Source organism: Parasteatoda tepidariorum, chromosome 9, assembly GCF_043381705.1.
Source record: "Parasteatoda tepidariorum isolate YZ-2023 chromosome 9, CAS_Ptep_4.0, whole genome shotgun sequence".
Lineage (NCBI taxonomy): Eukaryota > Metazoa > Arthropoda > Arachnida > Araneae > Theridiidae > Parasteatoda > Parasteatoda tepidariorum.
This window is the reverse complement of record NC_092212.1, coordinates 83,997,156-84,023,314: the sequence shown is the minus strand read 5'-3', so window position 1 is coordinate 84,023,314 and position 26,159 is coordinate 83,997,156. Positions and strand designations below refer to the sequence as shown.

At 27.3% G+C, this 26,159-nt stretch overlaps 1 protein-coding gene across 7 annotated transcripts in view; it reads left to right on the top strand.

The window, feature by feature from the left end:
* LOC107443004 (septin-9) overlaps positions 1-25,727 on the top strand; it is a 73,928-nt gene extending 48,201 nt beyond the window's left edge. For 2 of the 7 annotated variants that reach the window (XM_071184832.1, XM_071184831.1), the window contains exons 3-11: positions 761-916; positions 6,789-6,966; positions 8,124-8,263; positions 9,998-10,079; positions 11,332-11,469; positions 15,722-15,839; positions 18,828-18,923; positions 21,096-21,244; positions 23,486-25,727. In XM_071184832.1, the coding sequence (XP_071040933.1) occupies positions 761-916; positions 6,789-6,966; positions 8,124-8,263; positions 9,998-10,079; positions 11,332-11,469; positions 15,722-15,839; positions 18,828-18,923; positions 21,096-21,244; positions 23,486-23,639 (1,211 nt within the window). In that variant the 3' untranslated portion in view covers positions 23,640-25,727. Of the gene's footprint in view, positions 1-760; positions 917-3,145; positions 3,613-3,666; positions 3,955-5,848; positions 5,938-6,788; positions 6,967-8,123; positions 8,264-9,997; positions 10,080-11,331; positions 11,470-15,721; positions 15,840-18,827; positions 18,924-21,095; positions 21,245-23,485 lie in introns of those variants that run through there. The other 5 variants (XM_071184833.1, XM_071184834.1, XM_071184835.1 and 2 more) reach the window with 5 other exon arrangements.
* Positions 25,728-26,159: the final 432 nt, after the last annotated feature.

The following is a 26,159-nucleotide window of genomic DNA, read 5'->3' as shown; positions in this document are numbered from 1 at the left end:
TTGGCCAGACAGCCCAATGTGAGCCAATGCCTTCCTCTGAAGATTTCTCCATGACGACTTCTGATTCACCTTTGATCTCCAATTCTTTTCATTAATTGCGAGAAAATCAGACTCCACTGAGTCAGCCCATCTCAACCACGGCCTTACCCGCTTTCTTGTTCCAGTGGGTCTAAAAAGCAGTATCTTTTTTATTGTATTGTCATCACTCATTCGAATCACGTGGGCCATCCAACTCATTCTATTTATTTTTATGTATTTAGTAACAACGGGTTGTTTATAAATCTTGTACAGTTCAAAGTTAAATTTTCTTCTCCAGTTATTGTTTTTTTGCTTACATACATATCTTTAAAATTTCGTTTTGCTTTTTTTTTGGTTGCTAACTTTTTATTTAAATTGTTTGCATAAGGCTGCTTTTAGCGCTTTTCCATTTCGGCTTATTATTTTAAAAGTTTTTATCTTATAATTTGTTTACATCTATTTCATACTTTAAAAGGGACAAACAAAATCCAACTATTTTTTTTTTTTAATTAAAGTGAGGAAGACCCGTATTAAAGAACAGTTAATTATTTTCCTATGTACTATAAATTAATATTATATCAAAACGTTTGTAGTTAAAGTGAAAAAACTTTAAAGTTCAAATTATTATATTTTTTTTTCAAAGTGACGATGTAGAAATAATTACTTTGGAATGGAAATAATAATACTACAAAGTGGAAATAGTTAACTATTCTATTTATTGACAAAATGTTCATATTTTCAGTTCTAAAGAACAGTTTCCTGGAAGCAGATCCGGAAGGAAGTGGCTACATTGACTGTAATAATGTGATCGCTGTTGTAAGAAAAGCTTTAGGAATCTCACTCGCCAATCAGGAAAGAGAGAAAATATTAAAGAAAGCAGAAATACTGGCTGGCAGAGGTAAGTGTTTCAAAATTCAATTTCAGTAAATTATTTAGGGTGAAACTAGGAAATCTTCCTATAACACTTAGCCAGCAGCATTTTTAACAGTAGCTACTTTTTAAAATTAAAAATTTTAAACACTAAAATACTGTTAATAACTAAAATAATGTAAGTAAATTCTTTTGAAAAAATATCTTGAAATGAAATAAAAATTACAAGGTTCATTTCTAAAATAATGAAAATGTTTACGAAACAATCGCGACATGAAGTCGTTTTCAGAATATTATAAAATAATCATAATGATTCTATATTTATTAAAATAAATAATTATAATTAAAAGTACATAGGATTCATTTTCAAGGAAAAATGTGTTACCGTGGATTGATTTAATTATCAGACAAATTTCGTAATTGCTATTTATATAATATTTTATGCCATTTATATAATATATTGTGGCTAAATAAATAAAGCTAGTCATATGACGCACTTTATGTATATGGATTTATTTATTTATTTATTACTTTTTTTTAGATTTTATTTATTTTTAGAATAAAAATCTAAAAATAAATTTTCTTCCTATTACTAGCATTTACCTTTCAGTTCGGAAGTAGGTAGAGAAGTATTACTGGTACAAATCGTGGGAACATGCATTCTATTTAATTTTTTAAATTGGATGCAAAACTTTACCTTTTACGAAATCTGATTAAAATCAACATCAAGTTTTGCCATAGCTTTTTATATTTTTAGAACATTTGCCATCGCTTTTTATATTTTTCGAACATAAAAACATCGAAAATGAGATTAATCAGTGTTTGTGATGGCATATCTTCGGATGATCCTCAGGGATGTTTCCCAGACCGTCGCCAGTAGCCCATTATGCATCTCTAGCGCGACGTAAATAAAATACCTACCTACAGTTTGTCTAGAGTAAGAACTCCCCTAACCATTCGTCTGGACCCGTGGCGGTGCTATAGTAACGAGATATAACTATCTCAAGTAGGGGTGTGGGGTCACTGCTTAGAACAGGTTTTGGTCAGCGAGAGAAAGGGAATCTTTTTCTTCGGTCTGTCTCTGAAATGCGATATTTTTGTTTCCGTAGCAACAGACGGCCTCAGACATTGTGGCGGGGGGGGCGAGTTCTTACCGTAGACAAACTATACCAACCTTAAAAATGATTTAAAGAATTATAAAAACATTTATAATTCGAAAACAATAATTGCAATGAAACAAAAAATAAGTAGTTCCTTATACTCTCAATATCTCAAAGTTAAAGGGACGATAATATTTTTTTGACATATCGAGTTTTCGAAATAACAAGTTCAGAACTCAATATGTTCTAAGATGTAGAAATATTTAGTCTAAAATAAACTCTACAGCCCGTTGAGGGCCAAGGCCAACCGTGCCCATCTCAATTTTCTTGACCTTAGGTGCAGGAATAGATATTCCGGTTTGGTGGTCAGTTGAACGCGGACCCCCCTCCCAGTGTTTAGTCCCCAAGCGTGCGTGGTACTCATTTTATCGACCCACTGAAGGGATGAAAGGTTGAGTCAATCTTGCCCAGTCCGAGGAATATTCTAAAATATTACTCTTAAAAAGTAGTCATGAAACATAAGAATAACTATTAATGAATGTATGTAATGATAATTGACTTAAAGTCTCAATACAGCGATGATAATTTTATTTTTAAAAGTAAGACAAAAATAATTATGCATTTAATAAAAAAGAAATGGTTTACAACAAACAAACACTGTAATTTTTCCGAAATAATTCGTTTCCCATTTCGAGAAAAAATCGACATAGCAAGGTTTTTCGAGATAACGAAGTTCGATATATCGAGAGTATACTGTATTAAGTAAAAATAAGTAATTATTTGTTTAATTAAAAAAAATGCTCCTTAATTTACATATTTCTTATATCTTTTTTCCGTGTATCTTTCATGAAACATTGATTTAAATAAATAATATGTGTAACAGAATATGCGTAGTGTAGTAAAGTACAATGTCTACATTAGAATAAACCAGTTTCTAAAAGTAAATAAAATAACTAACGTGACTACATAGAATTTTTTTCGTATTCATTCGAGATTTTTATTAAATCCCTTATTCAAAAAAGTACTGATATAAATTTCTGGTTACTAATAAAACACGCATTTTAGGGGATTTTCGAGCGATTCCAGCCATAAAACCGGATTTCGTATGCAACAAAATAAAATTAAAAGCCAAACCGCACCTTTCCCTGTTCTATCATTCAATATTGGCTGCATAATTTCACGCTGGCGAACAAACTGCATCACAACAACACGCGAGGGTTATCTTATCGTCTAGTAGTAACGGTTTATGTGTGATTCACTGGTTCGTTTGCCTCATTACCACATTCAGCTACTTATCGCTTTTGAGAGTTATTTTATAGAATAAATTAGTGCAAGGCAAATCGTAAAATAGTTAGTAAAGGAAACTAGGCACAATCTGTTTCTTATGTTGGTAAATTTTTTCGTTTTTTGTGCATTTTTTAGTATGGTTACTATCTTGGTTATTTAGTTAATATTTCAACTATATTTTATTTCTTGGTGACAATTCGTAGCCGGCTTGGCTTGACTTTTTTCAGATTTGAATGATTACGCTCGTGTTGTAATAAGTTATTCGTTTTGTTATTTATATAACATGTCATCTTATTAAAATATTTTCTGTGCATTATTAGTGTTTTTCGAATTTTAAGTAAGATGCAGTTTAGTTATTATTTTAGTTTCATTTTAATGTTTTTTTTATAGTTTGGTTGCGGAGATTATTTTATAAAAAGAAATGTTTACTTGTCAAATGACTAAAATCGAATTGTCTTTCTAATACGCATTTCGTATCAAAGTAATTTAACTAAAATAGTTTCATTTTGTTTGAGATAATGTTTTATGAATGTTTATTAGTATACTTGTCTCATCTAAAAATAAAATGAATTAATTTCGTGTTATCTATTTGACGTGCAGTTTTTAATAAAGTTTTATCATGATGGAGTTCTAGATAAGTAAAATCAAAACAACTAGGCTTGATATTCATATCTTTTCAGTGAGTTACTGAATTACTAATAATTCAATAATCAATCTCAGTAATATTTTATGCTTAATTTGATGATATTTTTTAGTACAACATACACACATACTAGTTGGTTTGTAGGGAAACATTAAATGTAAACAAATAATGTGTACGAATTAAATCGAGCAAATTTTAATTTTTTACGAATTTCATTTAAGGTAATATATTTCTATTGTGTTGTTTTTTTATATTTTAGGGTTTTATAAATAAGCTTTGTAAATTATTTCATAAAAATAATTCTTTGTCAAGTAACATGTAAAATCGAATTTTCGCCTTTCGTTTAGTTATTTTGCCAAAATATATATATATATATATTTACATAATTCCGCCCTTACATTAATTAATATTTATTTTTAAAGAAATTGTCTAAATTTTATGTTTTTTAGTTGTGCAATTTTAAGTTAAGTTATATGCAGTTATTCATGATAAGTTTCTGAAATCATAATGCAGTTTTTGATAAGTAAAATGAAAGCAATTGGGCTTGATGCTCATGTGTTTCAATGCTTTTATTAATTATTCAAACTTCTGTGATAAATTTCAGTATTTATGCTAAATTTGCTGCTTTAATTTAAGTGCAACATGCAAACAACAAGCTTGTTTGTAAGGAAATATTAAATCTAAACAAATAATCTATATTCTATGAAATTTCAAAGTAAATTTAATGCTCTATGAGAGTTACATTTAAAATCTTTTTTTATTTCTATTGTTATTTTTGTACTTTTTATTTGGCTATAGGAATTATTTTAGAAAAATATTTCTGTGCCGTAGTTCTTTCTTTTGCATAGTTCTGTCTTATTACCAAGTCATATATTTGTTATTAAAAAAATTCTAAATGGAAATAATTAAATTTTTTTTGTTTGTTGTTATAAGTTAAGTTTTATCAATAGTAAAATATAAACAACTAAACTTGATATTCATATGCTTAACTGTTTTTAATAATAATTCACTCGAGGAGGTTTCAGTATTGTGATCAGTGGCATAATGATTGCCAAGTCTTGGCATTTCCCGGGTAGTGGCCCTGTAGAAACTTTAAAAAAACATCACAGAAAGGGACTAACTCGAAAGGTGTAACTCGTAGTCAGCCCCAGAGAAACATCTATGTGTTTTTTTTCTCTTTTAAATGTGCAAATTTAAAATCTATTTGGCACCTTGGTGATTGTAGTTGGCACGGCAGATCACAATATGGAAATATCCCCATTCACTTTGCAGTGATAAATTTCAAAAATATTTTATGGCAATGTATATATAAATTGAATAAATATTTTATGTTTTTGGTGGTTTGTTCTGAATGTATTAAATGTTAACAAATAATTTATATGTAGTTTTCTTTAATACTCTTTGTTTTTAGAGAACTAAGCAAATTATGCATTTTTCATTTTTGTTTAAGGGAGGGTTGAAAAAGCCAGTTTTTTTTTTTTTTTTAGAAAAGAAACCTAACCTACTGGATCTTTTTTCCCAGAGTTATCTGATTTTTTTTTCAGGCTTTAATTTGGTTTCTTCAGGCTTTAATTGGGTTTTTCATATTTTTTTATTTATTATTCTCCATAGTATTGTTGCATTAACAAATACCATTAATGTAATTAAGAATTAAGCCTTTAATAAACATTATTGTTACTACATTTTAATATTAGTATTCTTTTACATTGATAAATTGTCAATAATATTTTTAATTACAGTTCAAGGGTTCAATTACCTTTGTATGATCAACCTATTCTGTTTTTGAAGTATAAGAAACCATGAATGTTTAAGTGAAGATATAAATTAATGTAAAATCAAATTATATTAATTTTCGAAGTAAATCTTTGGCATGGAAAATGTATTAATGGTATTGTATCACTTAACCAACTGTGTCCTATGTCGTATACAGTGAAAGAAAGCTAGAATAAGCTCTAGAATTTTAACAGCAAGGAATACATCAGAATGCTATTCTAGAAGAAGTATTTCACCTATTAAAAGGTGAAAGTTTCTATATTTTAAAATTATTAATTTGGGGAATATTTCCATATCATGATCTGTTGCCCCAATTACCATCCCTAAGGTGCCAAATGGATTTTAATCTTGCAAATTTTTTATTAAAAAGAAGAAAGAAAGAAAATATGCTGACGTTTGCCCGGGAATGGCTATGAGTTGATATATCTTTCAAGTTGGTCCCTTTCTGTAATGTTTTTTTTTTTTTTTTTTTTAGTTTCTTATGGACCATTGCCTGGAAATAGCAAGACTTGACCATTATTTTGCCACAGATCATGATATGGAAATTTCCCCTTAATTTTTAACTGTATGCAATTATAACGGGTAAATAGTATTTATTAAAATATAACTGTAGTTTCAATTATATTGTGAGTTAGTATCTCAAATTTTTGTGAGAATACATTAGTAAATTATTAGCGATTTCTAATATGTGTTTTTAAAATGGGTAATTGTAAATCCTAAAGCACGAAAATGGTCGATGGAATAATCACAAAGCATCATTTTTAAAACATGCAGGTTTGAAATCCATTTGGCGCCTTCTTCCTGGGCAATTGTAGATGGCCTGTTAGATCACGATATGAAAATATTCCTGCCATTTTTTAACAATGCATAGAATCAAAAGAGTTTTGATCATTTCTTTTATTCTTGGGAAAAGAATAGTGCAGTATTACTATTATAAATATTCTTATCTGGTCTGACTCCGTCAGACCAGATGGGAATTAGTAACAACAACAAATATTCTTATAAATGTTTTTTTTTTTAAAATTAATTTGAGTTGTCAATTACTTTTTAGAATGAATGGCATTAATTACTATATTTATTTATTATTTTTCTTACAGGTCAATTAAGTGTGAATGCTTTCATAACTGTCATGGCTGATACTTTAACAGAAACAACACAATGGGGCAATCTAAAAACTGATGTTTCTGGTTATGTAGGTATCGACACTTTACAAGATCAAATCAGGAAAAAAGTTCTCAAGAAAGGATTTGAATTCAATATTATAGTTGTTGGTAGGTAAATAAACTGCTATTATTAAAATACTTGCAAAAGTATATTTTTGTCGTAACTACCACTACAATTGTTAAACATCAATTAACTAGTATATAAGGCATGTTAACTGGATTCATTCTTGCGGTACCTCTTAATATATGAAGGTTGGCATTGTCAATTTCTACTCTCCCCTCACATAGGGGACCTGTGAACGCGCTATGATCATGCCTACTTTGATGGATGGTTCACATTGAAAATTGAATTGCCTTTTGTGATTTTGTCATGGTCCTCCTCGCACTGTTGCTTCTCAGTCTCATTTACACACACCGGGATCCTGCACACACAACACTAATTTTAATACAGCTCTCACAACAAATGCGCAACTCGGTGAACTCGAGATAATTTTATCTGAAGTTAAAAAAATCATTCTGGATATTGTTCATCACTTTCTGATAAAATGCTTGAAAGCTTGCTTTTGATGAAAAGTAATTTCTGTGGTAACTGTTATAAACAGAACTTTGATAAAAAATTTCCTATGCAAAGCCAAATCATTTCTCTTTTTGACTCAAAAGATTATGCATGATATATCAAAACTGTATGCGCACCCTAAAAAAATGTCACTTAGTAAAATGTAAGTTTTTTTTCTCCAATGTTGACAAGTATGCATGTGTTTGTGGCCATTCAACAAAAATTAAGTTTACTTTGTTTAGTGCGCCTACCACCACAAAAATACAATTGACTAGTATTTAAGACATGTTAACTCGACTCTATGTCAGAGTACCTTTTCATAGATGAATGTTGACATTGTCGATGCGTCTTCCCCCTCAACTTTCATCAATATAATAATTTTGAATAATGTATTGCAAATTCTCTCAAATAATCTTCGAAAGTTGTACCAAGTACTTGAATGATCATCCCTGGTTGGATTGGTAAATTTTGTTTATATTTTAAAAAGGGGTTAAAGAATTTTTTTTTGCGAAACTGTCTTAGTTTTATTTGCCCCTCTTACATTCTCTTCAAAGTAAGTTTTCGTTGATTTGTGAAAAATAAACTGCATTTTTTAAATTTCTTAATTTCCAATCATCAACTGGGTGGGGAAAAAATGTTATTTTGATCTCTTTTGCTATAAGGATAATTATGCATTATATTTTGAAGTTGAATTTAATTTTAATTTCAGGTAGAAGTGGCCTTGGCAAATCAACTTTAATCAATACATTGTTTAAAGCAAGTGTTAGTCGCAGAACTTGTGTCAAAGTTGAAGGCAATGAAAATGGATTGTATAAAATCCCCAAAACAACTGAAGTCAAATCAGTTAGTCATGGTAATATTCAGTGTTTTATTCTTCTATGAATTTTTATTGTTTAAAACGTTCTCTTTGTGTATTACTAAATGTTATAGATTTAGAGCGAATTATCTTTTAAATTTCTGTGATTTCAGATTTTTTTTTTATATTTTATTATTTTTTTTTTTAATTTTATCAATTTAAAATTCTTGTTTAGGCTTTTTATGTTACACTTACTTTTAAGAAGGTATTTTTTCTAGCTATTTTATTGCTTCAGCTCTTTCTTCACTCTGTTATTTTTTTTAATTTAAAATCTATAAATATGAAGATGCAGAGTATAACAGTTTTGGTTATACCTATCATTTCAATTAATGTCATTATAATTCTTTTTAAATTTATTGTTGTGTTTTTGTCGGAAAAAATTGTAGCTTCGGTAAGTAATCAAAAATTTCTAGAATCATTCATGAAAAGTCATGGATTTGAGAATCTAAAATGTAGCAGATACCATGTATGCATAGTTTTGAATGAATATTGTTGTATAAAGAAACTTATTTATATTAAAATCACAGATCAATGCAATAGTTTATATGCACAGAACCTTTACGTTACGAGTTGCTAACATTGCATATAAACATTTTGCTGATATGAATAAATATAATTTCATATACTGTTCAAAATCCACTATAAAATTATCTGTGTAACGAATTCGTTTGATTCTGTAAACGCAATACGTCATTTAGCAATAATAAATAAATATTTTATCAATCAATTTTTAACTATTTCTCAAAATTAACTCTCTATTCGCCACCTTGGCAATTCTAGTTCGAGAGGCATGTCATGATTCGGAATCATCCGTATTATTTATCTTTTATAAAAGTATATAAATTGTAACTTATGAAAAAAATTCAGATTAAATTATTCTTCTGTTCATGATAGATTACTATTAATTTAAAAATAAAAAAAATAATAATCCCCCAATACACAAGATTAGATTCGTTTGCTTTACGCATTTTACGTGAATAATAGTTGCGAGATTGTTGAAAAAAAGATATAGAGAAAGAAATATTTATTTGCTATGCATCAAGGGGTTCTGTTGACTGGTTTTCCTTTAATTTTGAATAACAAACATCAAATTATGCACATAGAAAACACGTTCAAATAATAAATATCAAATTAAAGCATTGTCGAGCTGTGGATGCAGTTACAGTTAGTAAGCCCAGGTGAGTTAGGTCATTTGTGAAACTATTTGATTGGGCGTATATACTCATGTGGTTTTTATTGATGCTCATATGTGGTAAAGAAGAAACCGGCCTGAAGCATTTTGTATGTCACTGAAAATATTATTGACCACCATATTTGGCCCAATTATTTATGCTCTGCTTATAGGAAACCCATTAGAAGATCGTCGATAAAACCATTAGTTGAAGTTTAATCAGAAAAGGTTTCCCATGTACATAAGTTTTTTACAACTGCCTTGAGCTAACAAATTATCTGCCAAATCACTTATATTTTCTGAGATAAAGCAACGTAATTTTTTTTAATATTTTGTATGTCCTTTTTAAAATTAGTCTGGTATATTCCAAAAAATTTTTACATTTTTTTTTAAATTAAAGTTTCTTGTTTTTCTTTGGTTTTTTGTAAGGCTTGTTATTAATAATGGAGAAGTTTTACATGTTCCATCTTAATTGTTACTGTTGTAGACTTTTATTTCTTCTTTCTTTGAATTTGTTTATTTATTTAAAAATACTAAATTTTTTTTATTTCTCTTTACAGTTCTTGAAGAAAAAGGTGTGCGGTTACGATTAACTGTAACAGATACTCCAGGATTCGGAGATCACATAAATAATGAAAACTGGTATTATTATTAATCATTTTATTAATTATCACAGTTATTACTAAAGCTGTAAAGTGTGCTTTAAAACATTTACCACATGAAATAGGTTTCTATGTTTTCATTTATTTATTTTTTACCTTATTTTTAGCAGCAGCACTTGATACCCATATATTATTCGCTGGAGCGTGCAAACACTCCACGCAAATGTACTAGGAGAATAAACATTGAACATAAATTAATATCTAATTAAACATAAAAGCACTATTTTATATTTTATTATTTTTTCATATATTATTTAAAATTTTGACAGTGTAAAAATTTAACATCTATGCATGCTCAACTACTGCAGAATTTCTATGATTTCAGAAAATATTTTTAGTGGTAGCAAAGATAATATATTAATATTTTGTAAATTAACTTATTTCTTTCGCATTTATTTTATTCATATTTAGAATAAACAAAATTTTGTTAACTGATACAAACAGATATATTAAAGGGCAAATAAAGGAATTGTCATGTCCTAAAGTCTTGATTATTATATTTAAATGTACGTAATTTTTTTTTTCAGAAATGATTTGAATGTGTTTCTGTAGCATTTTATTTAGAAATTTTAAAGTGTAAAAATTTAATATATATGCATACACAACTACTACAGAATTTCTATGGTTTTAGAAAATATTTTTTTAGTGGTAGCAAAGATAATATATTAATATTTTATGCATTAATAGTTTATACATTAATATTAATATTTAGAATAAACAAAATTTTGTTAACTACTGCAAATAAAGGAATTGTCATGTCCTAAAGTTTTGATAAAGATTTTATGAAAATTCTGTTAGTTTAAAAAATTAAATTATCAAATATTAGAGGGTTTGTATGTATGTTATTAATTTATCATTTTTCATTCTCAAAAGTCAAGAAATTGACAACACACTAAGCTTGTTTCTATTTATTATACAGAGTGCAAAAAGAAATCGGTCATCTCTGAATAACTTTTGATTGATTCTTCACGTTCTAAGACTCAATCTTAATATTCCGAGGGGGTGACTTTAAAATAGGCTAATTAATAAGTGCATACAGCATTTTAATTTATTACTTTTTCTTTGTATTTATTTTTTATGTATGAAAACTAAAATTGTTTCATATGATTTATTATATGCTTACTTGTATAGTTACCTATTTAAGGCCTTTTATTGACTCACTTTTAAGTACAGAGTTAAAATAAATGTTTATTGTAGAAAAACAATACCTATTTATTTTCTTTCCTTTTCAGTTGGCAACCCATTTTAGAATATATAAATCAGCAATATGAAAAGTACTTAAATGAAGAGCAGAGTGTTGCACGAAAGAAATACATACCAGATACTAGAGTTCATTGTTGTTTATACTTCATTCCTCCCTCTGGGCACTCGTAAGTGGACATCATATTAATAAGTTCCAAAAAATTTATATGTGCTATCGAACCACATTAAAGTAGCAAATATCTTTTTGTATTAATTAATGTTGTATTGTATTAATTATTAAAATGACAAAAGGCAGTTAAATAATAAACCATTTAAACAAAGATATCAAAAAATTTAAATTTTTTGAATTTTACTGGGAAAGAGTTAGATTTTTGATAAATCTTTATATTTTAATTAATAATTTTTGTAGAAATTCAAAATTCAATAGTTCCAATCTAGAAACCATCTATTGATTATTTACATGGCTAAAGTATTCAGTCATACTATGAAAAGGAAACTTTATAACCAAATTTACATTATCAAATTTTTATGATTATAAAAACAGGGATCCTGTTTATGTTTATTATTTTCAGAAATGCTGTTAAAAATCTTGACAGGTGTTTTGTAATTTCACAATTACTGATTTGCCTCTCCCACATAATTTTAAAAAAGAAATAATTTCTAATCAGCAATACACTAATCATATCATGGAATTTTGAACTGATGAATTAAGGGATTTTCATTTTTTTTTTTTTATACGAAATGATACATTCTCTGTGTTTATATTTGGATATTATTGAAACCTTATTTAAAGAATTTGATTAAGGAAAATTTGAATTATTAACAAATTTTAATCTATATTGTATAAGGGAATGCTAACTGATGACTTTCGTTATTTTTTTTTTCCCCAATGCAACAGTAATATTCCATATGTATTGAATTGAAACTTTTATAAGTTGTTCACAATCAACAAAATTATGCTAGAAACTATTAAATTTTCTATTCTAAACAAAGGTAATTTTGAAATTAAGAATATTGCCTTTTATTTTTCTTTGTTGGTAAAATTTACTTTTATTCTTATATACTTTTTGAGCAAATTGTACTTATTAGTTTACCTTTTTTTTTAAAATTTGTTGTCCTGATTTTTATGAAAAATATCCAGATTTTTTCATTGGGCCTCTATAAAGCCCACATACATAACTTTTTGATTGAATTTTTATAAATTATTTTAATATTTTGGAATCCGTAGCAAATTTTCATTTATTTAAAAAAAAAAATTGATTGTGCTTGTTACTTTAATTTTATTTTAATAAAAAAATTATAATTCATAGTAACCTATAGGGCCAAATTGTGGCTCTATAGGATACTATGAATTATAATTTTACTATCTGGCCTATAATTATTTCCTTTCATAGAGTACACTAATACCCGGTAATATAATAAGTGGTCCAGTTGGGGTCAATATTAAGGGGAGATAAGGGCCTTGTTGTAATACAGAATATTGACATCAAATCATAATCTTTTCTTTAAAATATATTGCTTAAGTGGTATATAAGTGGTCCCCATTTGCTGCACTTGTAATGAAATTTTATGTATTTTTGATTACTATTGTGCATAATGAATGTTATTTGCTTTTTATATCGTATTTTTTATGTTATGTGAATTAATCGTTTACCTCTCAATGTTCCAAAAATAGAACATGAACTTTAAGTTTGAATTTAAGGAACAATTAAAGTTTGAATAATATTATTTTTCTTATGTTTAAAATTTAAATTATGAAGCATTTTTGCATTTAGTTTGTTTCAGTTTCCATAATTTATGAATTTTATAAATTTAAAATTTTTAATTTTTTGTCTGCCTTATAATTTATCAAAAATCCAATTTTTATATTACAATTACAATAGCTACAAGCTTTTAAAGCAGGGTTCGCCAAGTGGGCCCACTTTGAAAAAACCCACCCGGATTTTATTGGGTGGTCTCACCTTGAAAAAACCCACTTAGTGGGTTTTTTCACAAATTGGTTTTTTTAAATTTGGTTGAAAAAGAAGTATTTCCTACTACTATCATTAAACACATCGTTAAAGTTGACAAATATTTTAGAAATGGGCATCAAGCACATGGATGGGCAAATGAAAAAAACTGCCTGATGCCTCATTTACCAAATGATACTAGATGGAGTTCATATTGTGACTGAGTAAAAACTTTTGCCAATAATTACCATAAATATCAAGAGATTGCTCTGGAACATCAAAATGAATCTAATAATAATATGTAAAAAATATTAAATTATGTTGGGCTTTACCAATAAACTATCAATTTGGAAAAACAGATATCAATTGTTTCTGAAGCTTTAAAAAAGCTTCAATCTGAAAACATATTAATTTCAGAAGCTGTTATGAATTAATTGTGTGATGAATTAGAACCCCATAAACATTTTGTAAAAAAATTCCATCAGGCTGTTCAGCCACCTCATTTATTAGCATATACATCCTGGATCCCGAAACAAGGGGACAATTTTTAAATGATGAACAAAAGCAATTAGCGAAAAACTGTCTTTCTAAACATCCAGAATTTCTGTCAGATGTTATGGCATTCAAAATTTTCGATCCTGAATATTTTCCAAAATCAATGATGCTTGACACTGTTATTCAACAGTTTTCATCAAAAAACAGTGGAAAATTATGACAAAAAATTTTTTAAAAAATTCCAAGTTTCCTCAAAATTTCTGCTAATTATTTTTTCTTTACACTCAGCACCAGCATTCTCTGTCTCTATCGAAAGAACTTTCGGCTTGGTGTAGAGTAAACTACGAAATAGATTAGGAATAGATAAAGCTACAGAACTCGTAAAAGTGTATCACCATCTAAGAGAGAAATGTAAACACTTTGAATCTGCTGTATGATAATAATAATAAATAAAAAAAATGGATCTTTTTTTTAAGTTAACCCTTAACATCTGCTGACAATTTTTAACTATTTGGGGAAAGCTTATCACCAATAAAAAACAGTTAAAAATTAAAATATTACTTTAAAGATTTTTTAAATATTATTTTCAAGATTTCAGTTGAATATAATTTATTTTGTTTCTTTTAATCCTGTTTAAAAATTTTGAAAACAAATGAGAAAACATTTTCTATTTAGTGATACATTAAACAACAATTAACAAATTTAAAGCTTTATTTTCTGGTTTTAAAAAAATAAGCTAAAACTTTTTATGTATGTTTTTTTATAATTTTAAGATTAATTTTTTTTTGAAATTATAGAGTTAAAATTTATCTAAGAATGCAGTATTTTTTTCTAAGGCTAAATATTTGAAAAATAGGACCAGTAACTAATACTCTTTATAATTATACGTAATTTTAGTTTCACTTTCTATTAATCGTATTATAAACACATGAGGGACCATTAAATATTTATTCCAGTTTTATTTTATTAAAGGTAAAAATCAGTTGAAATTTTAGTTTTTACTGATTTATTGATTATAAATTTATAATATATAAATTTATAATATATATATATATATATATAAATTTATATATACAACAAACTAAAACAAAAAGATTAATAAACTTGTTCCTTTTATATTACTGTTGCATTTATATTTTATAGTGCTTCAGTTAAAAATTGTGAAACGTTATGTATTTAAGAATAAAGATTTAAACATGTATTAGTGATAGTTCATTCTTTAAACTTATTTCAATTTTAATATATATATTTTATATAAGCTTTTTTGGATTTATTTCTATTTTTAAGCTTAAACAGCAGTGTTTAATAAATAAAAATATTTTCACATTAAGTAGTTTATGAGCACTAAATGAGAAAACCCAATTTCCCCCGGGTTTTTTCAAACACTGTTTTAAGGGGATATTATAATCCACTGTTAGGCGTCAAGTTCAAAATTTTATTTTTGAATGATGTGTGTAAGTCAAATATTAGTTAAAAATTAAATGTTCCATGTTTGGATCATAGGCATTTTAAGTATTCTATTTTTAACATATCAAATTATTCAATGAATTATGTTAAGTGCGTCTCATTCAGTTGATATTATGATGCGTATTCAAGACATATAATGATGTTTGACATAAATTTGCAGGTAACTGATAACAGAGTGATGGTGACAGAATACTCAGAAAGTAATTAATATTATATAGGCACTCTTTCATACTCAGTGTTTTTCTCTTTCGATTAAATTCTAACTGTTAAAAATAAATTCTTTTTGATAAATGGTGATGGCCTTCTAGGGATTGGTATACTTTTTTGTGTTATTTGAGTATGATAAATCTGTTCCCAAAATTGGTAAAAAAATTAGAAATTGTTTGTTTTTTGGTTACGATATTACATAGTGTACATAGTATTAATGGTGTTTTGTACTTATGTCATTTATCCTTTTTTCCCTTAAATTTTCTTTCAATAAGTCTTAAAGTGGTTTACCTTTTTTTAGTTTAACATCACTAGATGCTGAATTTATGAAGCGCTTAGATAAAATAGTCAATATAGTTCCTGTTATAGCCAAAGCTGATACTCTTACTGTTGATGAAAGGATAACATTTAAGCAAAGAGTAAGTTTAGTTTCCCTGTACTCAAAATAACTAATACTTTTTTTTTTTGCTTGATACATTCTTCTCAACATACATACAATAAATATAATAATTATTATTTTTTTTGTTTACTTTTTTTTATTTTCAAAGACATTGAGAAACTATGTCAATCTATTAAAAGCAGTATTTAGTTTAGGAAGCTTTTCTTTGTGTGTAGGTATAGAGTAATGCCGTTGGCCACAGGGCTATTAAATATAACAAGTGGTAATTAAAAATCTGATATCAATCCTAACCTGATCATCACTTTTTTAAAACTAGAAGTTCCTCTTTTTTTTGTAAATCTGTTTACTCTTTGTAGCTTCGTTTCTAGTTCTTTTTTCTTTTTTTTTTGTAGCCTTATAGCGTAAATAGTTAGTATTTATAAAATTTTAATTCACTAAAGCTCAATTTCTTAAAGCAGAAGTATGTTTTAAACTAAATATTGAATCTTCAGTTGAGTTATAATTATTTTATTCTAATTTAAATTTGTGTAATTCACTAAAACATTTAATTTATTTGCTTTCATAGGGACAGTGTTTTTATTATTTTAAAATGAAGTTTTATATTGTACTATATATTATAAAAGAATTAAATATTTTAGCGTATTTTACTCTTGTTTAAAAACATCTGTTTTCTTATACTAATGGAATAATTTCTATTGAATGCATAAATCAGGGTGACCACCCACCTGGAATTATCAGGGAATTTTTTTATACTGAAAAAACCTGGAAAAGTCAGGGAAATTTGGATAAAAACCTAGAAAAATCAGGGAATCTCAGAGAAAAGCTGGAATTTTTCTCTTAATTTAAATTATTTTACCATCTGTTATATCCACTTTTATTTAGACGTAAATATATCGTAAAAAAGTTGAAATATCATCAACTAAGCAATACTTTTCTTGCATTAAAATTCTCTACATTATTACCCTGCTAAACTAGAATGCCATTTCAAACTCTTCCATGTTAGAAAATGAATGGAGAAATCTTTGACCTCTTTAAAGATTATGGGACTTAGCAGTTAAGGAAAGGCAAAAATGTGGTGGATATGGAAGAAAGGAAGAAAGGATTAGGATATTTGCTTCTGTTTATAAAAGTAGTTTTTTTTTTTTTTAAATCTTTTTGTCCGTATGCTGATTTTATCAATTGTTCAAGTTTTTTCTGATGCTTCAGGGATATTTTTTTCTTTTAACAAAATTATTCAAAATGTTTTAGTATTTTTAACTTTATAATTCCCATATTTTTTTCAAAAATAAAAAAATAAGTTTTTTATTCCATGATTTTTAAAATGATTAAATTTAAAAAAATATTGCTTTAATGTGAATTTTATTTATATTTGTTGTTAATATATTAGATTAATGTTAATGTTTTACATTGTTGTTAATATATTACATTGTTGTTTCTATGCATTGCATAGTTAAAATGAGTGATTTTTCAACTAATTTTTATAAGATGGAAAATTATATAAAACATATTAATCCGACCATTCCAACGGGAAATAGAAAACAATTTCAATTAAAAGCTATTTAATTAAAAATTAATATTTTTAGTATTAAGATTAAAATTAAAGTAATTTTAAGTCATTATAATGATTATTATTAACTTAAATTTCTATCCGATTTCAAAAAATTCAGAAAAATTTCAAATAAATTATGTATTATATTTCACTTGCAACTGCATAGAATTTTATATTCAAATGTCAGCTTCAAAATTCAGTCAAGTTTACATTTAAATTACTAGCAAATTCACAGAGTTTACACAATTTGTAAATTAGTAATAATTTTTTTCTTTCGTGCAATTTACATCCCACAGCAACAATTTAATCCATTTAATTTGAATTTATAGTAATCAGTTTTTATGAAACAAATTGTTTTTTGATAGGTTATGATATACTAAATATTTAATGTAAAAATTTGATTATTATAAACTTTTGTTTTTTAAGATAGTTTTTCTGAGAAATTAATGTTCATTTTTTTTCCGACACCATGGAATTGCCCAGATGTAGAAACAAAAATAATTAAATCATCTAAACTAGGAAACCAGATGTTAAATTGGATTTCTTAATATATTCTAATAAGAGAGAAAGAATAAAATTTAAAGAATTTTATCCAGTTTTTTTTTCTTCCATAGAATATGCAACAAGAAATTTGACTATTTTTCCTTTGCTGAATATCTCTTAAATACTGAATATCTCTTAAAATAATAGTGCTAATTCGAAACAAATAACATTATTTAAGCATTTGACTTATGATATTGGTTTAAAGAAAATTATTTCAATGAATTTTAAAAAGGGCACTGTTTGAATAAAATACAGTATAAAATGGCTCTATATTGAAATGTAAATAAATATAAAAAACTTTTTGGTTTCTAATCACCTGGAATTATTTTCTTTTGCTTAATAAAAATATATTAAACAATGCTTTTCAAGGTTGTTTTGGGTCATTGCTATTTGGTACACTTTGTGCACAAACTATTTAACATTTTTTAAAAAAAAAATTCATTAAAAGCATTATTTTCTGCAAGCTAAACATATTATTTTTATTTCCTCCAGATCTATTAAGGATGATATAACATTTTAACTGGAATACTACACTATTATATTGACTACTACACTAATATTAGCACTTTTCTTGTACCTATACTACACTTTAGCAACGAAAAAAAACCACACTGACCTGGAAATTTTAAGATTTTTACTGGATAACTTGGAACAATCAGGGAAATTTGAAACCTGATTTGAGTGGCCACCCTGATAAATAAATAACATCATCCAACTATTTTTACAGAAAATATGTTTTCTCATCACAATAACATATTGTTTACTAATATAAACTTTAGTTTTTTTTTGTAAATTGTATTTGAAATCTAATGTTAATTATAAAGCTATGCCTCTTTTTAAACTTATTTATGTTTAATGAAGCTATACTTTTTTTTCTATTTATTTTGGAATAATAACTTCAAGATAATATTACAGATTAAAGCAGATCTTGAAAAGAATGGCATAAATATTTATCCCATAACTGAACTCGAAGAGGAACCAGATGACATCATTTCAAATAATAAAATAAGAGTGAGTATTATTTACAACTATTAGTTGTGTAATCAGCTGTTATGTTATACAAAAAAGTTTCAAATGATATGTAAAGTACAAATTTAGTTTTGTGTTATGTACAAGCTTCTGTTCATACTCCCCCCCCCTTTTTAAAAAAAATAAAAAAAATTAGCTATATAGTACAGGGTTGGCATGGTTAAAACCAAATGGTTTTTTCCCTAAGAATAATTTAAAATTGCATTTTTATTTATCTATTTATAATTATATGTTTCAAATTGTTTGATGTTGTAAATAACTTCAACTTTCAACCTAACAACTCAACTAATTTCAGCAGCATACCTACTTTTGTTTTGTGTAGATGTAGAATTGATTAATGTTAATATTTCAGAACAAAAATGTCCATATCTGGTGGTAGAAGAAAAGATTTAATTTGGTTATGTTTTGATGAAATAAAAAATGATAAAAGGAAAGGATGCAGGGCTATATGTAAAAAATTTAATGTCATCAGGGGTCGATCTGACAGACCCCTGATGACAATCATCCTAGCTTTGGAAATTTTGTTAATAAAAAAATAATAGTAATAATTGCTATATAGTCAATACATATTTGAATAGGCAGCATAAGATAACAAATGTAACTAAAAAGTACCACAACCTTTCTAGGACGTTTTGTCTTCTTCTGTAGAACTCCAGTTCGTTTTATAAAATTTTATTTAAGAAATTTCAGTATAGGATTATCAATAATAGGATTATCAATATAATAATAGGATTATCAATACATTTAAAATAATATATTTGAAAAAATATTATAAAGCTGCAATGTAGGTAGTCAGAGAGATATGGTTGATTCTTATTCGAATAATAAAACCAAGTGATTGGTGAGCGATTCAAGGGAAATTTTTTTACCTTTCATTTCTCCATTATTTTAATGGAAAAAAAGATGTGGAAAATTAATTGGAAAAAAAATCTTATAATATGACATTTTCGTGTGGTGTATTTGGATGTAAAAAAGCTTTACTTTTAAACAATCATATGAGTAAATATAGGAAAGTAAGAAAACAATTTAAACACAAAGATATAAAAATGTGAATTATTAAAACATCAACCTGGTTTAAACCAAAAAAACCTGTTTTAAACCAAAAAAAACTGGTTTAAACAAAAAAAACTGTTTTTTTTGTTTTCCCCCCAAAAACCTGATTTTTTGCCAACCCTGATATAGTATTTGTAGAACTCATTTTGAAGTTTTGAACTCATTCTTTTTTATTTTTATGACATTTTTATGACATCATTATTATTTTTTATTATTATTATTTTTATGACATCTTTGATACTAAAATTGTGCATTGAAAAAAAAAAAAAAGAACAGCATTTTCACAAAAGTGTTGCATTTTTCAAATGAATCATCATCATCATAGTTGGCCAGACAACCCATTGTGGGCCAATGCCTTCCTCAGAAGATTTCTCCATAATCACTTCTGATTTATCTTTGATCTCCAATTCTTTTAATTAATTGCAAGAAAATCGGACCCAACCGAGTCAGCCCATCTTAAATGCAGCCTTCCCCGCTTTCTTGTTCCAGTTGGTTTAAAAAGCAGCATCTTTTTTATTATATTGTCTGAATCTCCTTCTCCAGTTATTGTTTTCATTTACACCACCAGGCAAAATCTTTCTCTCAAATATAGCGATAAAATTTCCTCCTGTTATGTCATTGTCCAAGCCTCAGAAGCCTATGTCAAGGCCAAGCCTCAGAAGCCTATGACAAGAGTTTTGTAGATTAAGAACTTTGTTTTTCTAGAAAGAAACCTAAATTTTTTTTCAAATGAATACTTGTCTTAAAAGAATAATTTTTTATTTTCAAAGATGAAAATTTTAATTTTTATTTAGAGTGGCAAAATTTTTTTTGTACATCAGAAAACAAGCATAATTTTTTTTCTTCAAAAGTTCAAAATTGTCCCGAAATAGCTTCTATATCATTAATATCAGGTAAACAATGCATGTCATTACTTATTGATGTTTAGTTTCAGGAAATGATACCATTTGTTGTAATGAATCCCTAATAATTTAACATTATAATTACTCGTTAATTATACATAATACTTATTAATGAGTTTTTTCAGGAAAACATACAAATTGTTGTTACGAATCCCTAATATTTTAACATTATAATTTCTTATTAATGAATTTCTTTCAGGAAATGATACCATTTGCTGTTGTTGGGAGTAACATCCAGCATCAGATCAATGGACGCACAATTTATGGTAGAAAAACACAGTGGGGCACTGTTGAGGTTGAAAACAGAGCTCACTGCGAGTTTCCAGATCTTAGGGATATGTTAATTCGGTGAGTTCAATTGATTTAACAACTTCATTACAGTTTAAAATTTCAGATACAATCTTGTTTCTGTCAGGCATTTTAGAATTTCATTTGAATCAGCTAATTTTTTCGTTATTTATTTGTTTTTTTTCCCTAACATTATAGCTTAAAACTAATCTTGGGAAGCTGTGTCCTTGTATAAAATAATGATTATTAGTAAACAATAGTATGTTTTTGTTACTGTTTTTAGTTTGTAACAGTTATTCATGCTTATCAGGTTAATTTTTGCCCATTAATAGCCTGCCTTTTCTTTCTAGTTTAAATACCCTGAGAGTAATTTATTGGCTGTTTCTTGTTACTTGTTATAAAAATTTATTTTTCAAAAAAAGTTTTTCTCTTCGAATTGAAAGTTGCATCTTTCTGCTGTTCGTTCATAAAATATTAGTGATCTAATACTTACTGTAAATGAAAGACATAAATTTATGTGAGCGCTTTTAAAAAGTGCTCATTTTCGTTTTTTAGAAGCACTTAAAGGTGCTCTTTTCATTGGGTGTTTTAAAAAAGTGCTTAATTTTCCCTTTTCCTAAGTGAGATTTTTCCTTTACCATGTTGATTTTCGCTACGAATTATGCTGAAAGACACTGTTCATATTGTTCTATTCAACGTTTTCACAATTAATTCAACCCCAGTGTATTTCAACGCATCGTCGTCAGACCCTAGCTTATGAAAATGCCATTCGATTTACATGATTCAAAAATTTTGACAATTGTCACAAACAGTGGCAAAAGAATTTTTTTTTTAATGACATTCTGTTAAAACTAGATAAAACCGTCAATTGTCAAAAACTTTCCAACCTTGAATAATTATGATATTCTTAAAAATATTATTAGAGTGCTTGAAAAGTGCTTATTTTTGTTGAATAATTTGACAACGCGTGTAAGATAGTTTATATTTTGAGGGGCCATCCATAAATGGCGTTATACCTTTTTTAAAAAAAATTTCACTTTCGTCCCTGTTGCATATCGAACAAAAATATGTGACATTATATTACAAAAACATGAACTTGCAGCAGTTCTGAAACAAAGCACTATTTAGTAGATCATATTTCAAATTTTGTATTTCAATTTAAACCATGTGTTTGAATTATGTTTAAGAATATTAGAATGATTATATCTCTACTTAGTTTGCTGTTATTCTGCCAATTTTAAACATTTTCATACTAACAAAATTTTGTGATGTCTTCTTAAACAGAAAGATATTAGTGCTAGAGAGTTTTGTTGCAGAAAGCCTGGAAAAAATTCTGCCACTGGGATTTATATAATACACCACTTTGTTGCAACTCTTTCTTTTTTTATTATTATTATTAAGGCTTTTGAAATATTTGCAAAATTTCTAAAAACTCTGAAATCTTAACTTTTTAACTGTCAACCACTCCATCAAATATTTTGCGAAATGTATAGAATTAGGTAGCCCCTGAGTATGTGCTGTACTTTAAGCTTTTACTGTATTAGATGTATTGTAACTTATTTTTGGGCTGGGATAGTCTGGTTGGTAGGGCGCTGGACTCACGTACAGGAAAACGGGAGTTTGAATCCAGCCGGTCGACGAGTCCCCGCTTAATAAATGGCGACTGGTGTACGTTAAATCTGCCGGGTCTCAATGTCCTCACTCCGACAAAGGATACAGATTTCCATATTTTTCGCTAACCGCGATCCGGAAATCCTAGGTCCAGAAGTTTCTAGAAATCATCGATCACATTTATGTATAAAAATTCTTGTATATTTTATTAAAAAATATTAGAACGAGAATTTATACTTGCCGTCTCTTTCATTTGTAAATATTTTTTTTTTGGTAGAATAATAAATGTGATTAGAGATAAACGTAAACTTATAAATAATTATTCCTTTAAATTATGCTGCATATTATTTATTTAGAATTTAATGATTTGAAAATATCAATGATTAAAATTTATAAAGACATTAATTTTTTGAAATGCTTCATTAATGGATTTACTCAAGAAACTTTTAGGAGTTTGGTTCATACCCACCCCTGTTCAGGTCATAATTACGATCTGTGGTTGAATGAATGGGTTCGCCCTATGAAAGGGCGTGTCAGAAGTCGAATTCTTGGTCGTAGATGGCGCCACTGGATAGCAAAAACAATCGCACCCATGTTGCCTTAATAGCCTATGACCGCAACAACATAACTTATTTGTATATCATGTTAAATTAAATTATTTTCTAAGGTTTTGTTTTCTTTATTCTTTAGGACTCATATGCAAGATTTAGTTGATGTCACTAGATTAGTTCACTATGAAAACTTCAGGCATCAAAGGCTGAGATCTCGGGACCATAGACACCTGAACGGTAACATAAACGGACAAGTTGTCGATATTGAACAAATGAATGAGAGTAGCCTATAAGTCCCTTTCTATTCATCTCTCATCCATAGTAATATAGTCATTTTCAGTAACATGAATGTTGATATTACCTTCAGTGTGCCATCAGAGTAATACAGACTGTGTCACATAAATCTAGTAAATAACTATAGAAATTATAGCAGTTGAATGTGCCATACTGTGTATGATAAAAATTAATATTTTAGCTCCGTGACATTAAACTTTTTTTAAGTGTACTTAAAAAAAAATTTTCTTCCGTAATACTAAATTAGAGGTAACATGGTGCGTAGGGTTTTTTAAAGGTGCTTATTTTCATTTTTTAAAAGCAATAAAGCTACTTTTTTTATTGAGTGTTTTTAAAAAGTGCTTAATTTTCCCTTCACAGAAATAAGTTTTTTTTCTTCAGTAACTTGTTTTATGCAAAAGCGTCATTTTTACATTGTTTTACTAAACGCTTTCATAATTCATTCAAAGACAATGCATTTCAGTGTACTATATGGATGCATTTTGCATTTAATTATTTTGCATTTAATTTATGTATATAGTGCTTAAAAATATTTTTTGAGTGCTTGAAAAGTACTTAAATAAAGTGGGTTATTTTTTGTTTAAAGATTTGACTACACATTCTGGGTAACTACAGACTATAAAGCTTTTTGCTGATATTAGTTTCACTAAAACACAGTGCAAGTTGTTGTTTTTTTTAATGATTGACTTTGTAATATTTGGTTCATTTTTTAACTTTTTTTAAAGCTTTTATGTGTTATAAGAAAAACTGTCTGTGAAAATGTGTTACTTTGATTTAAAATAGTGAGTTGTAAATAACTATGACATGCCTACATATTATGTCTTATACTTGCTCACTTAAAATAACTCATTAAAATAAATACACCTAAACGTATAATCTAAAATAAATTTTAAATTTAATATCATTTAATTATGTTAAAATGTATTGAAAAGTACTTAAAGTGAAAAATTTTGGCTTTTTTTTTCTTCATAAATATTCCTTAAATCAGTTTTTGAAACTACTACTCTATCTGCAAAGACATTATGTGTGCGTTAAATTTGTCATGGACAAATTTGTATTATTCTGCTTGTACCCTGTATAACTTTAATCCCATCGTAAATTGTACATATATATTTTATTGATATGCTCTTTGTTTAATGTATTGGACACGGTCTTAGACTTTATTTTGCCAAAAATTACCTATTTCCACTTAAACGTAATAAATATTAAAAAAATCTTGCTGTTTGAAGGACCCAGTTTAAAGGATGTGATTATTTTTTTCCTATCAAAAACTTGAACAAGATAAATATAAATTTTTGATCTGAATGTGATTTTATTTATATAAATGCTACATTGAATTTCTGTATGTTTTAATTATCAAATCATAGTATTAAAAGAAGTGCCTGAAGAGATAAAATATTTATTTTTGAACTAATAAAAATGACATATCATTTGTCTCAATCATGGATGCATTTTCCTATGTTTCATGAACTTGTAATAGTTTATATTTTTATTGGTTTTAAATCAATGGATTTTACTGTGCCATTGTAGTTATATTTTTGATTCGACATTTATTTATTGAATCTCTTTTTGACATTTTATTTATCTCATTTATGATATTTTAAGCTATGACAGATTTACAAATATTTTAATAAGTCTCATATATGTTACAACATCTTTTAATTGTATCTGTTAGAATTCTTTTTAGAGCTTCTGCAATCAGTACTTAAAAGTTCAATTATTGGACGGGTGTGATAAAATATTTCATTGAATGTGTAAAATCTATATATTATATTTAAATCACATACTTATATCGTAAACAAGGTGACTTAGACAAGTGGCCTATGCATGTGAAAAAAAAGAAAATAAACAATGTATAATAATTTCAGTAAAGTATCGAATTTTTCCACTACTAAAGAAAGACTTATATGAAAAAAAGCAAAATTCCTAGATAAGACATATATTTTTTAAGTCATATATTTGTCATTTAATGTTCTTGTAAGAATATGTCTTCCAATCTGATTATAAATTTTAAGTTTGAGACTTTTGTCTCAATACTATTCATTGTCATTTACTTCATATTCTCAATAAATGTGTTTAATTCTTTATCTGGTTATCTCAGTTTTACTTATTTTATAATAAATTAGGTTGGTCCATAAAAAAATTAGGGTTCGTGTGTTTTGCTTAAGACCGCAGAAAAATTATTTTCATCAAATTTCACTAATACTAGTTACTGTACTGTGCCTACCACTACAAAAATAAAATTCCAATTCACTAGTATCTAAGACATGTTAACTCGATTCTATGATGGGGTACATGTTCCTAGTTGTAGGTTGACATCGTCAATTTTCTACCACATATAAAATTCTGATCGGGGAGTACAGTAGTGTGTCTACCACTACAAAAATACAATTCCACTAGTTTATAAAACGTGTTAACTCTTATTCTATGTTGGGGTACCTTGTCATAGCTGAAGGTTGACATTGTCGATAACTATCCCTGACAGTTACTTTCATGGCCAATAGATAGCGCCACTAGCT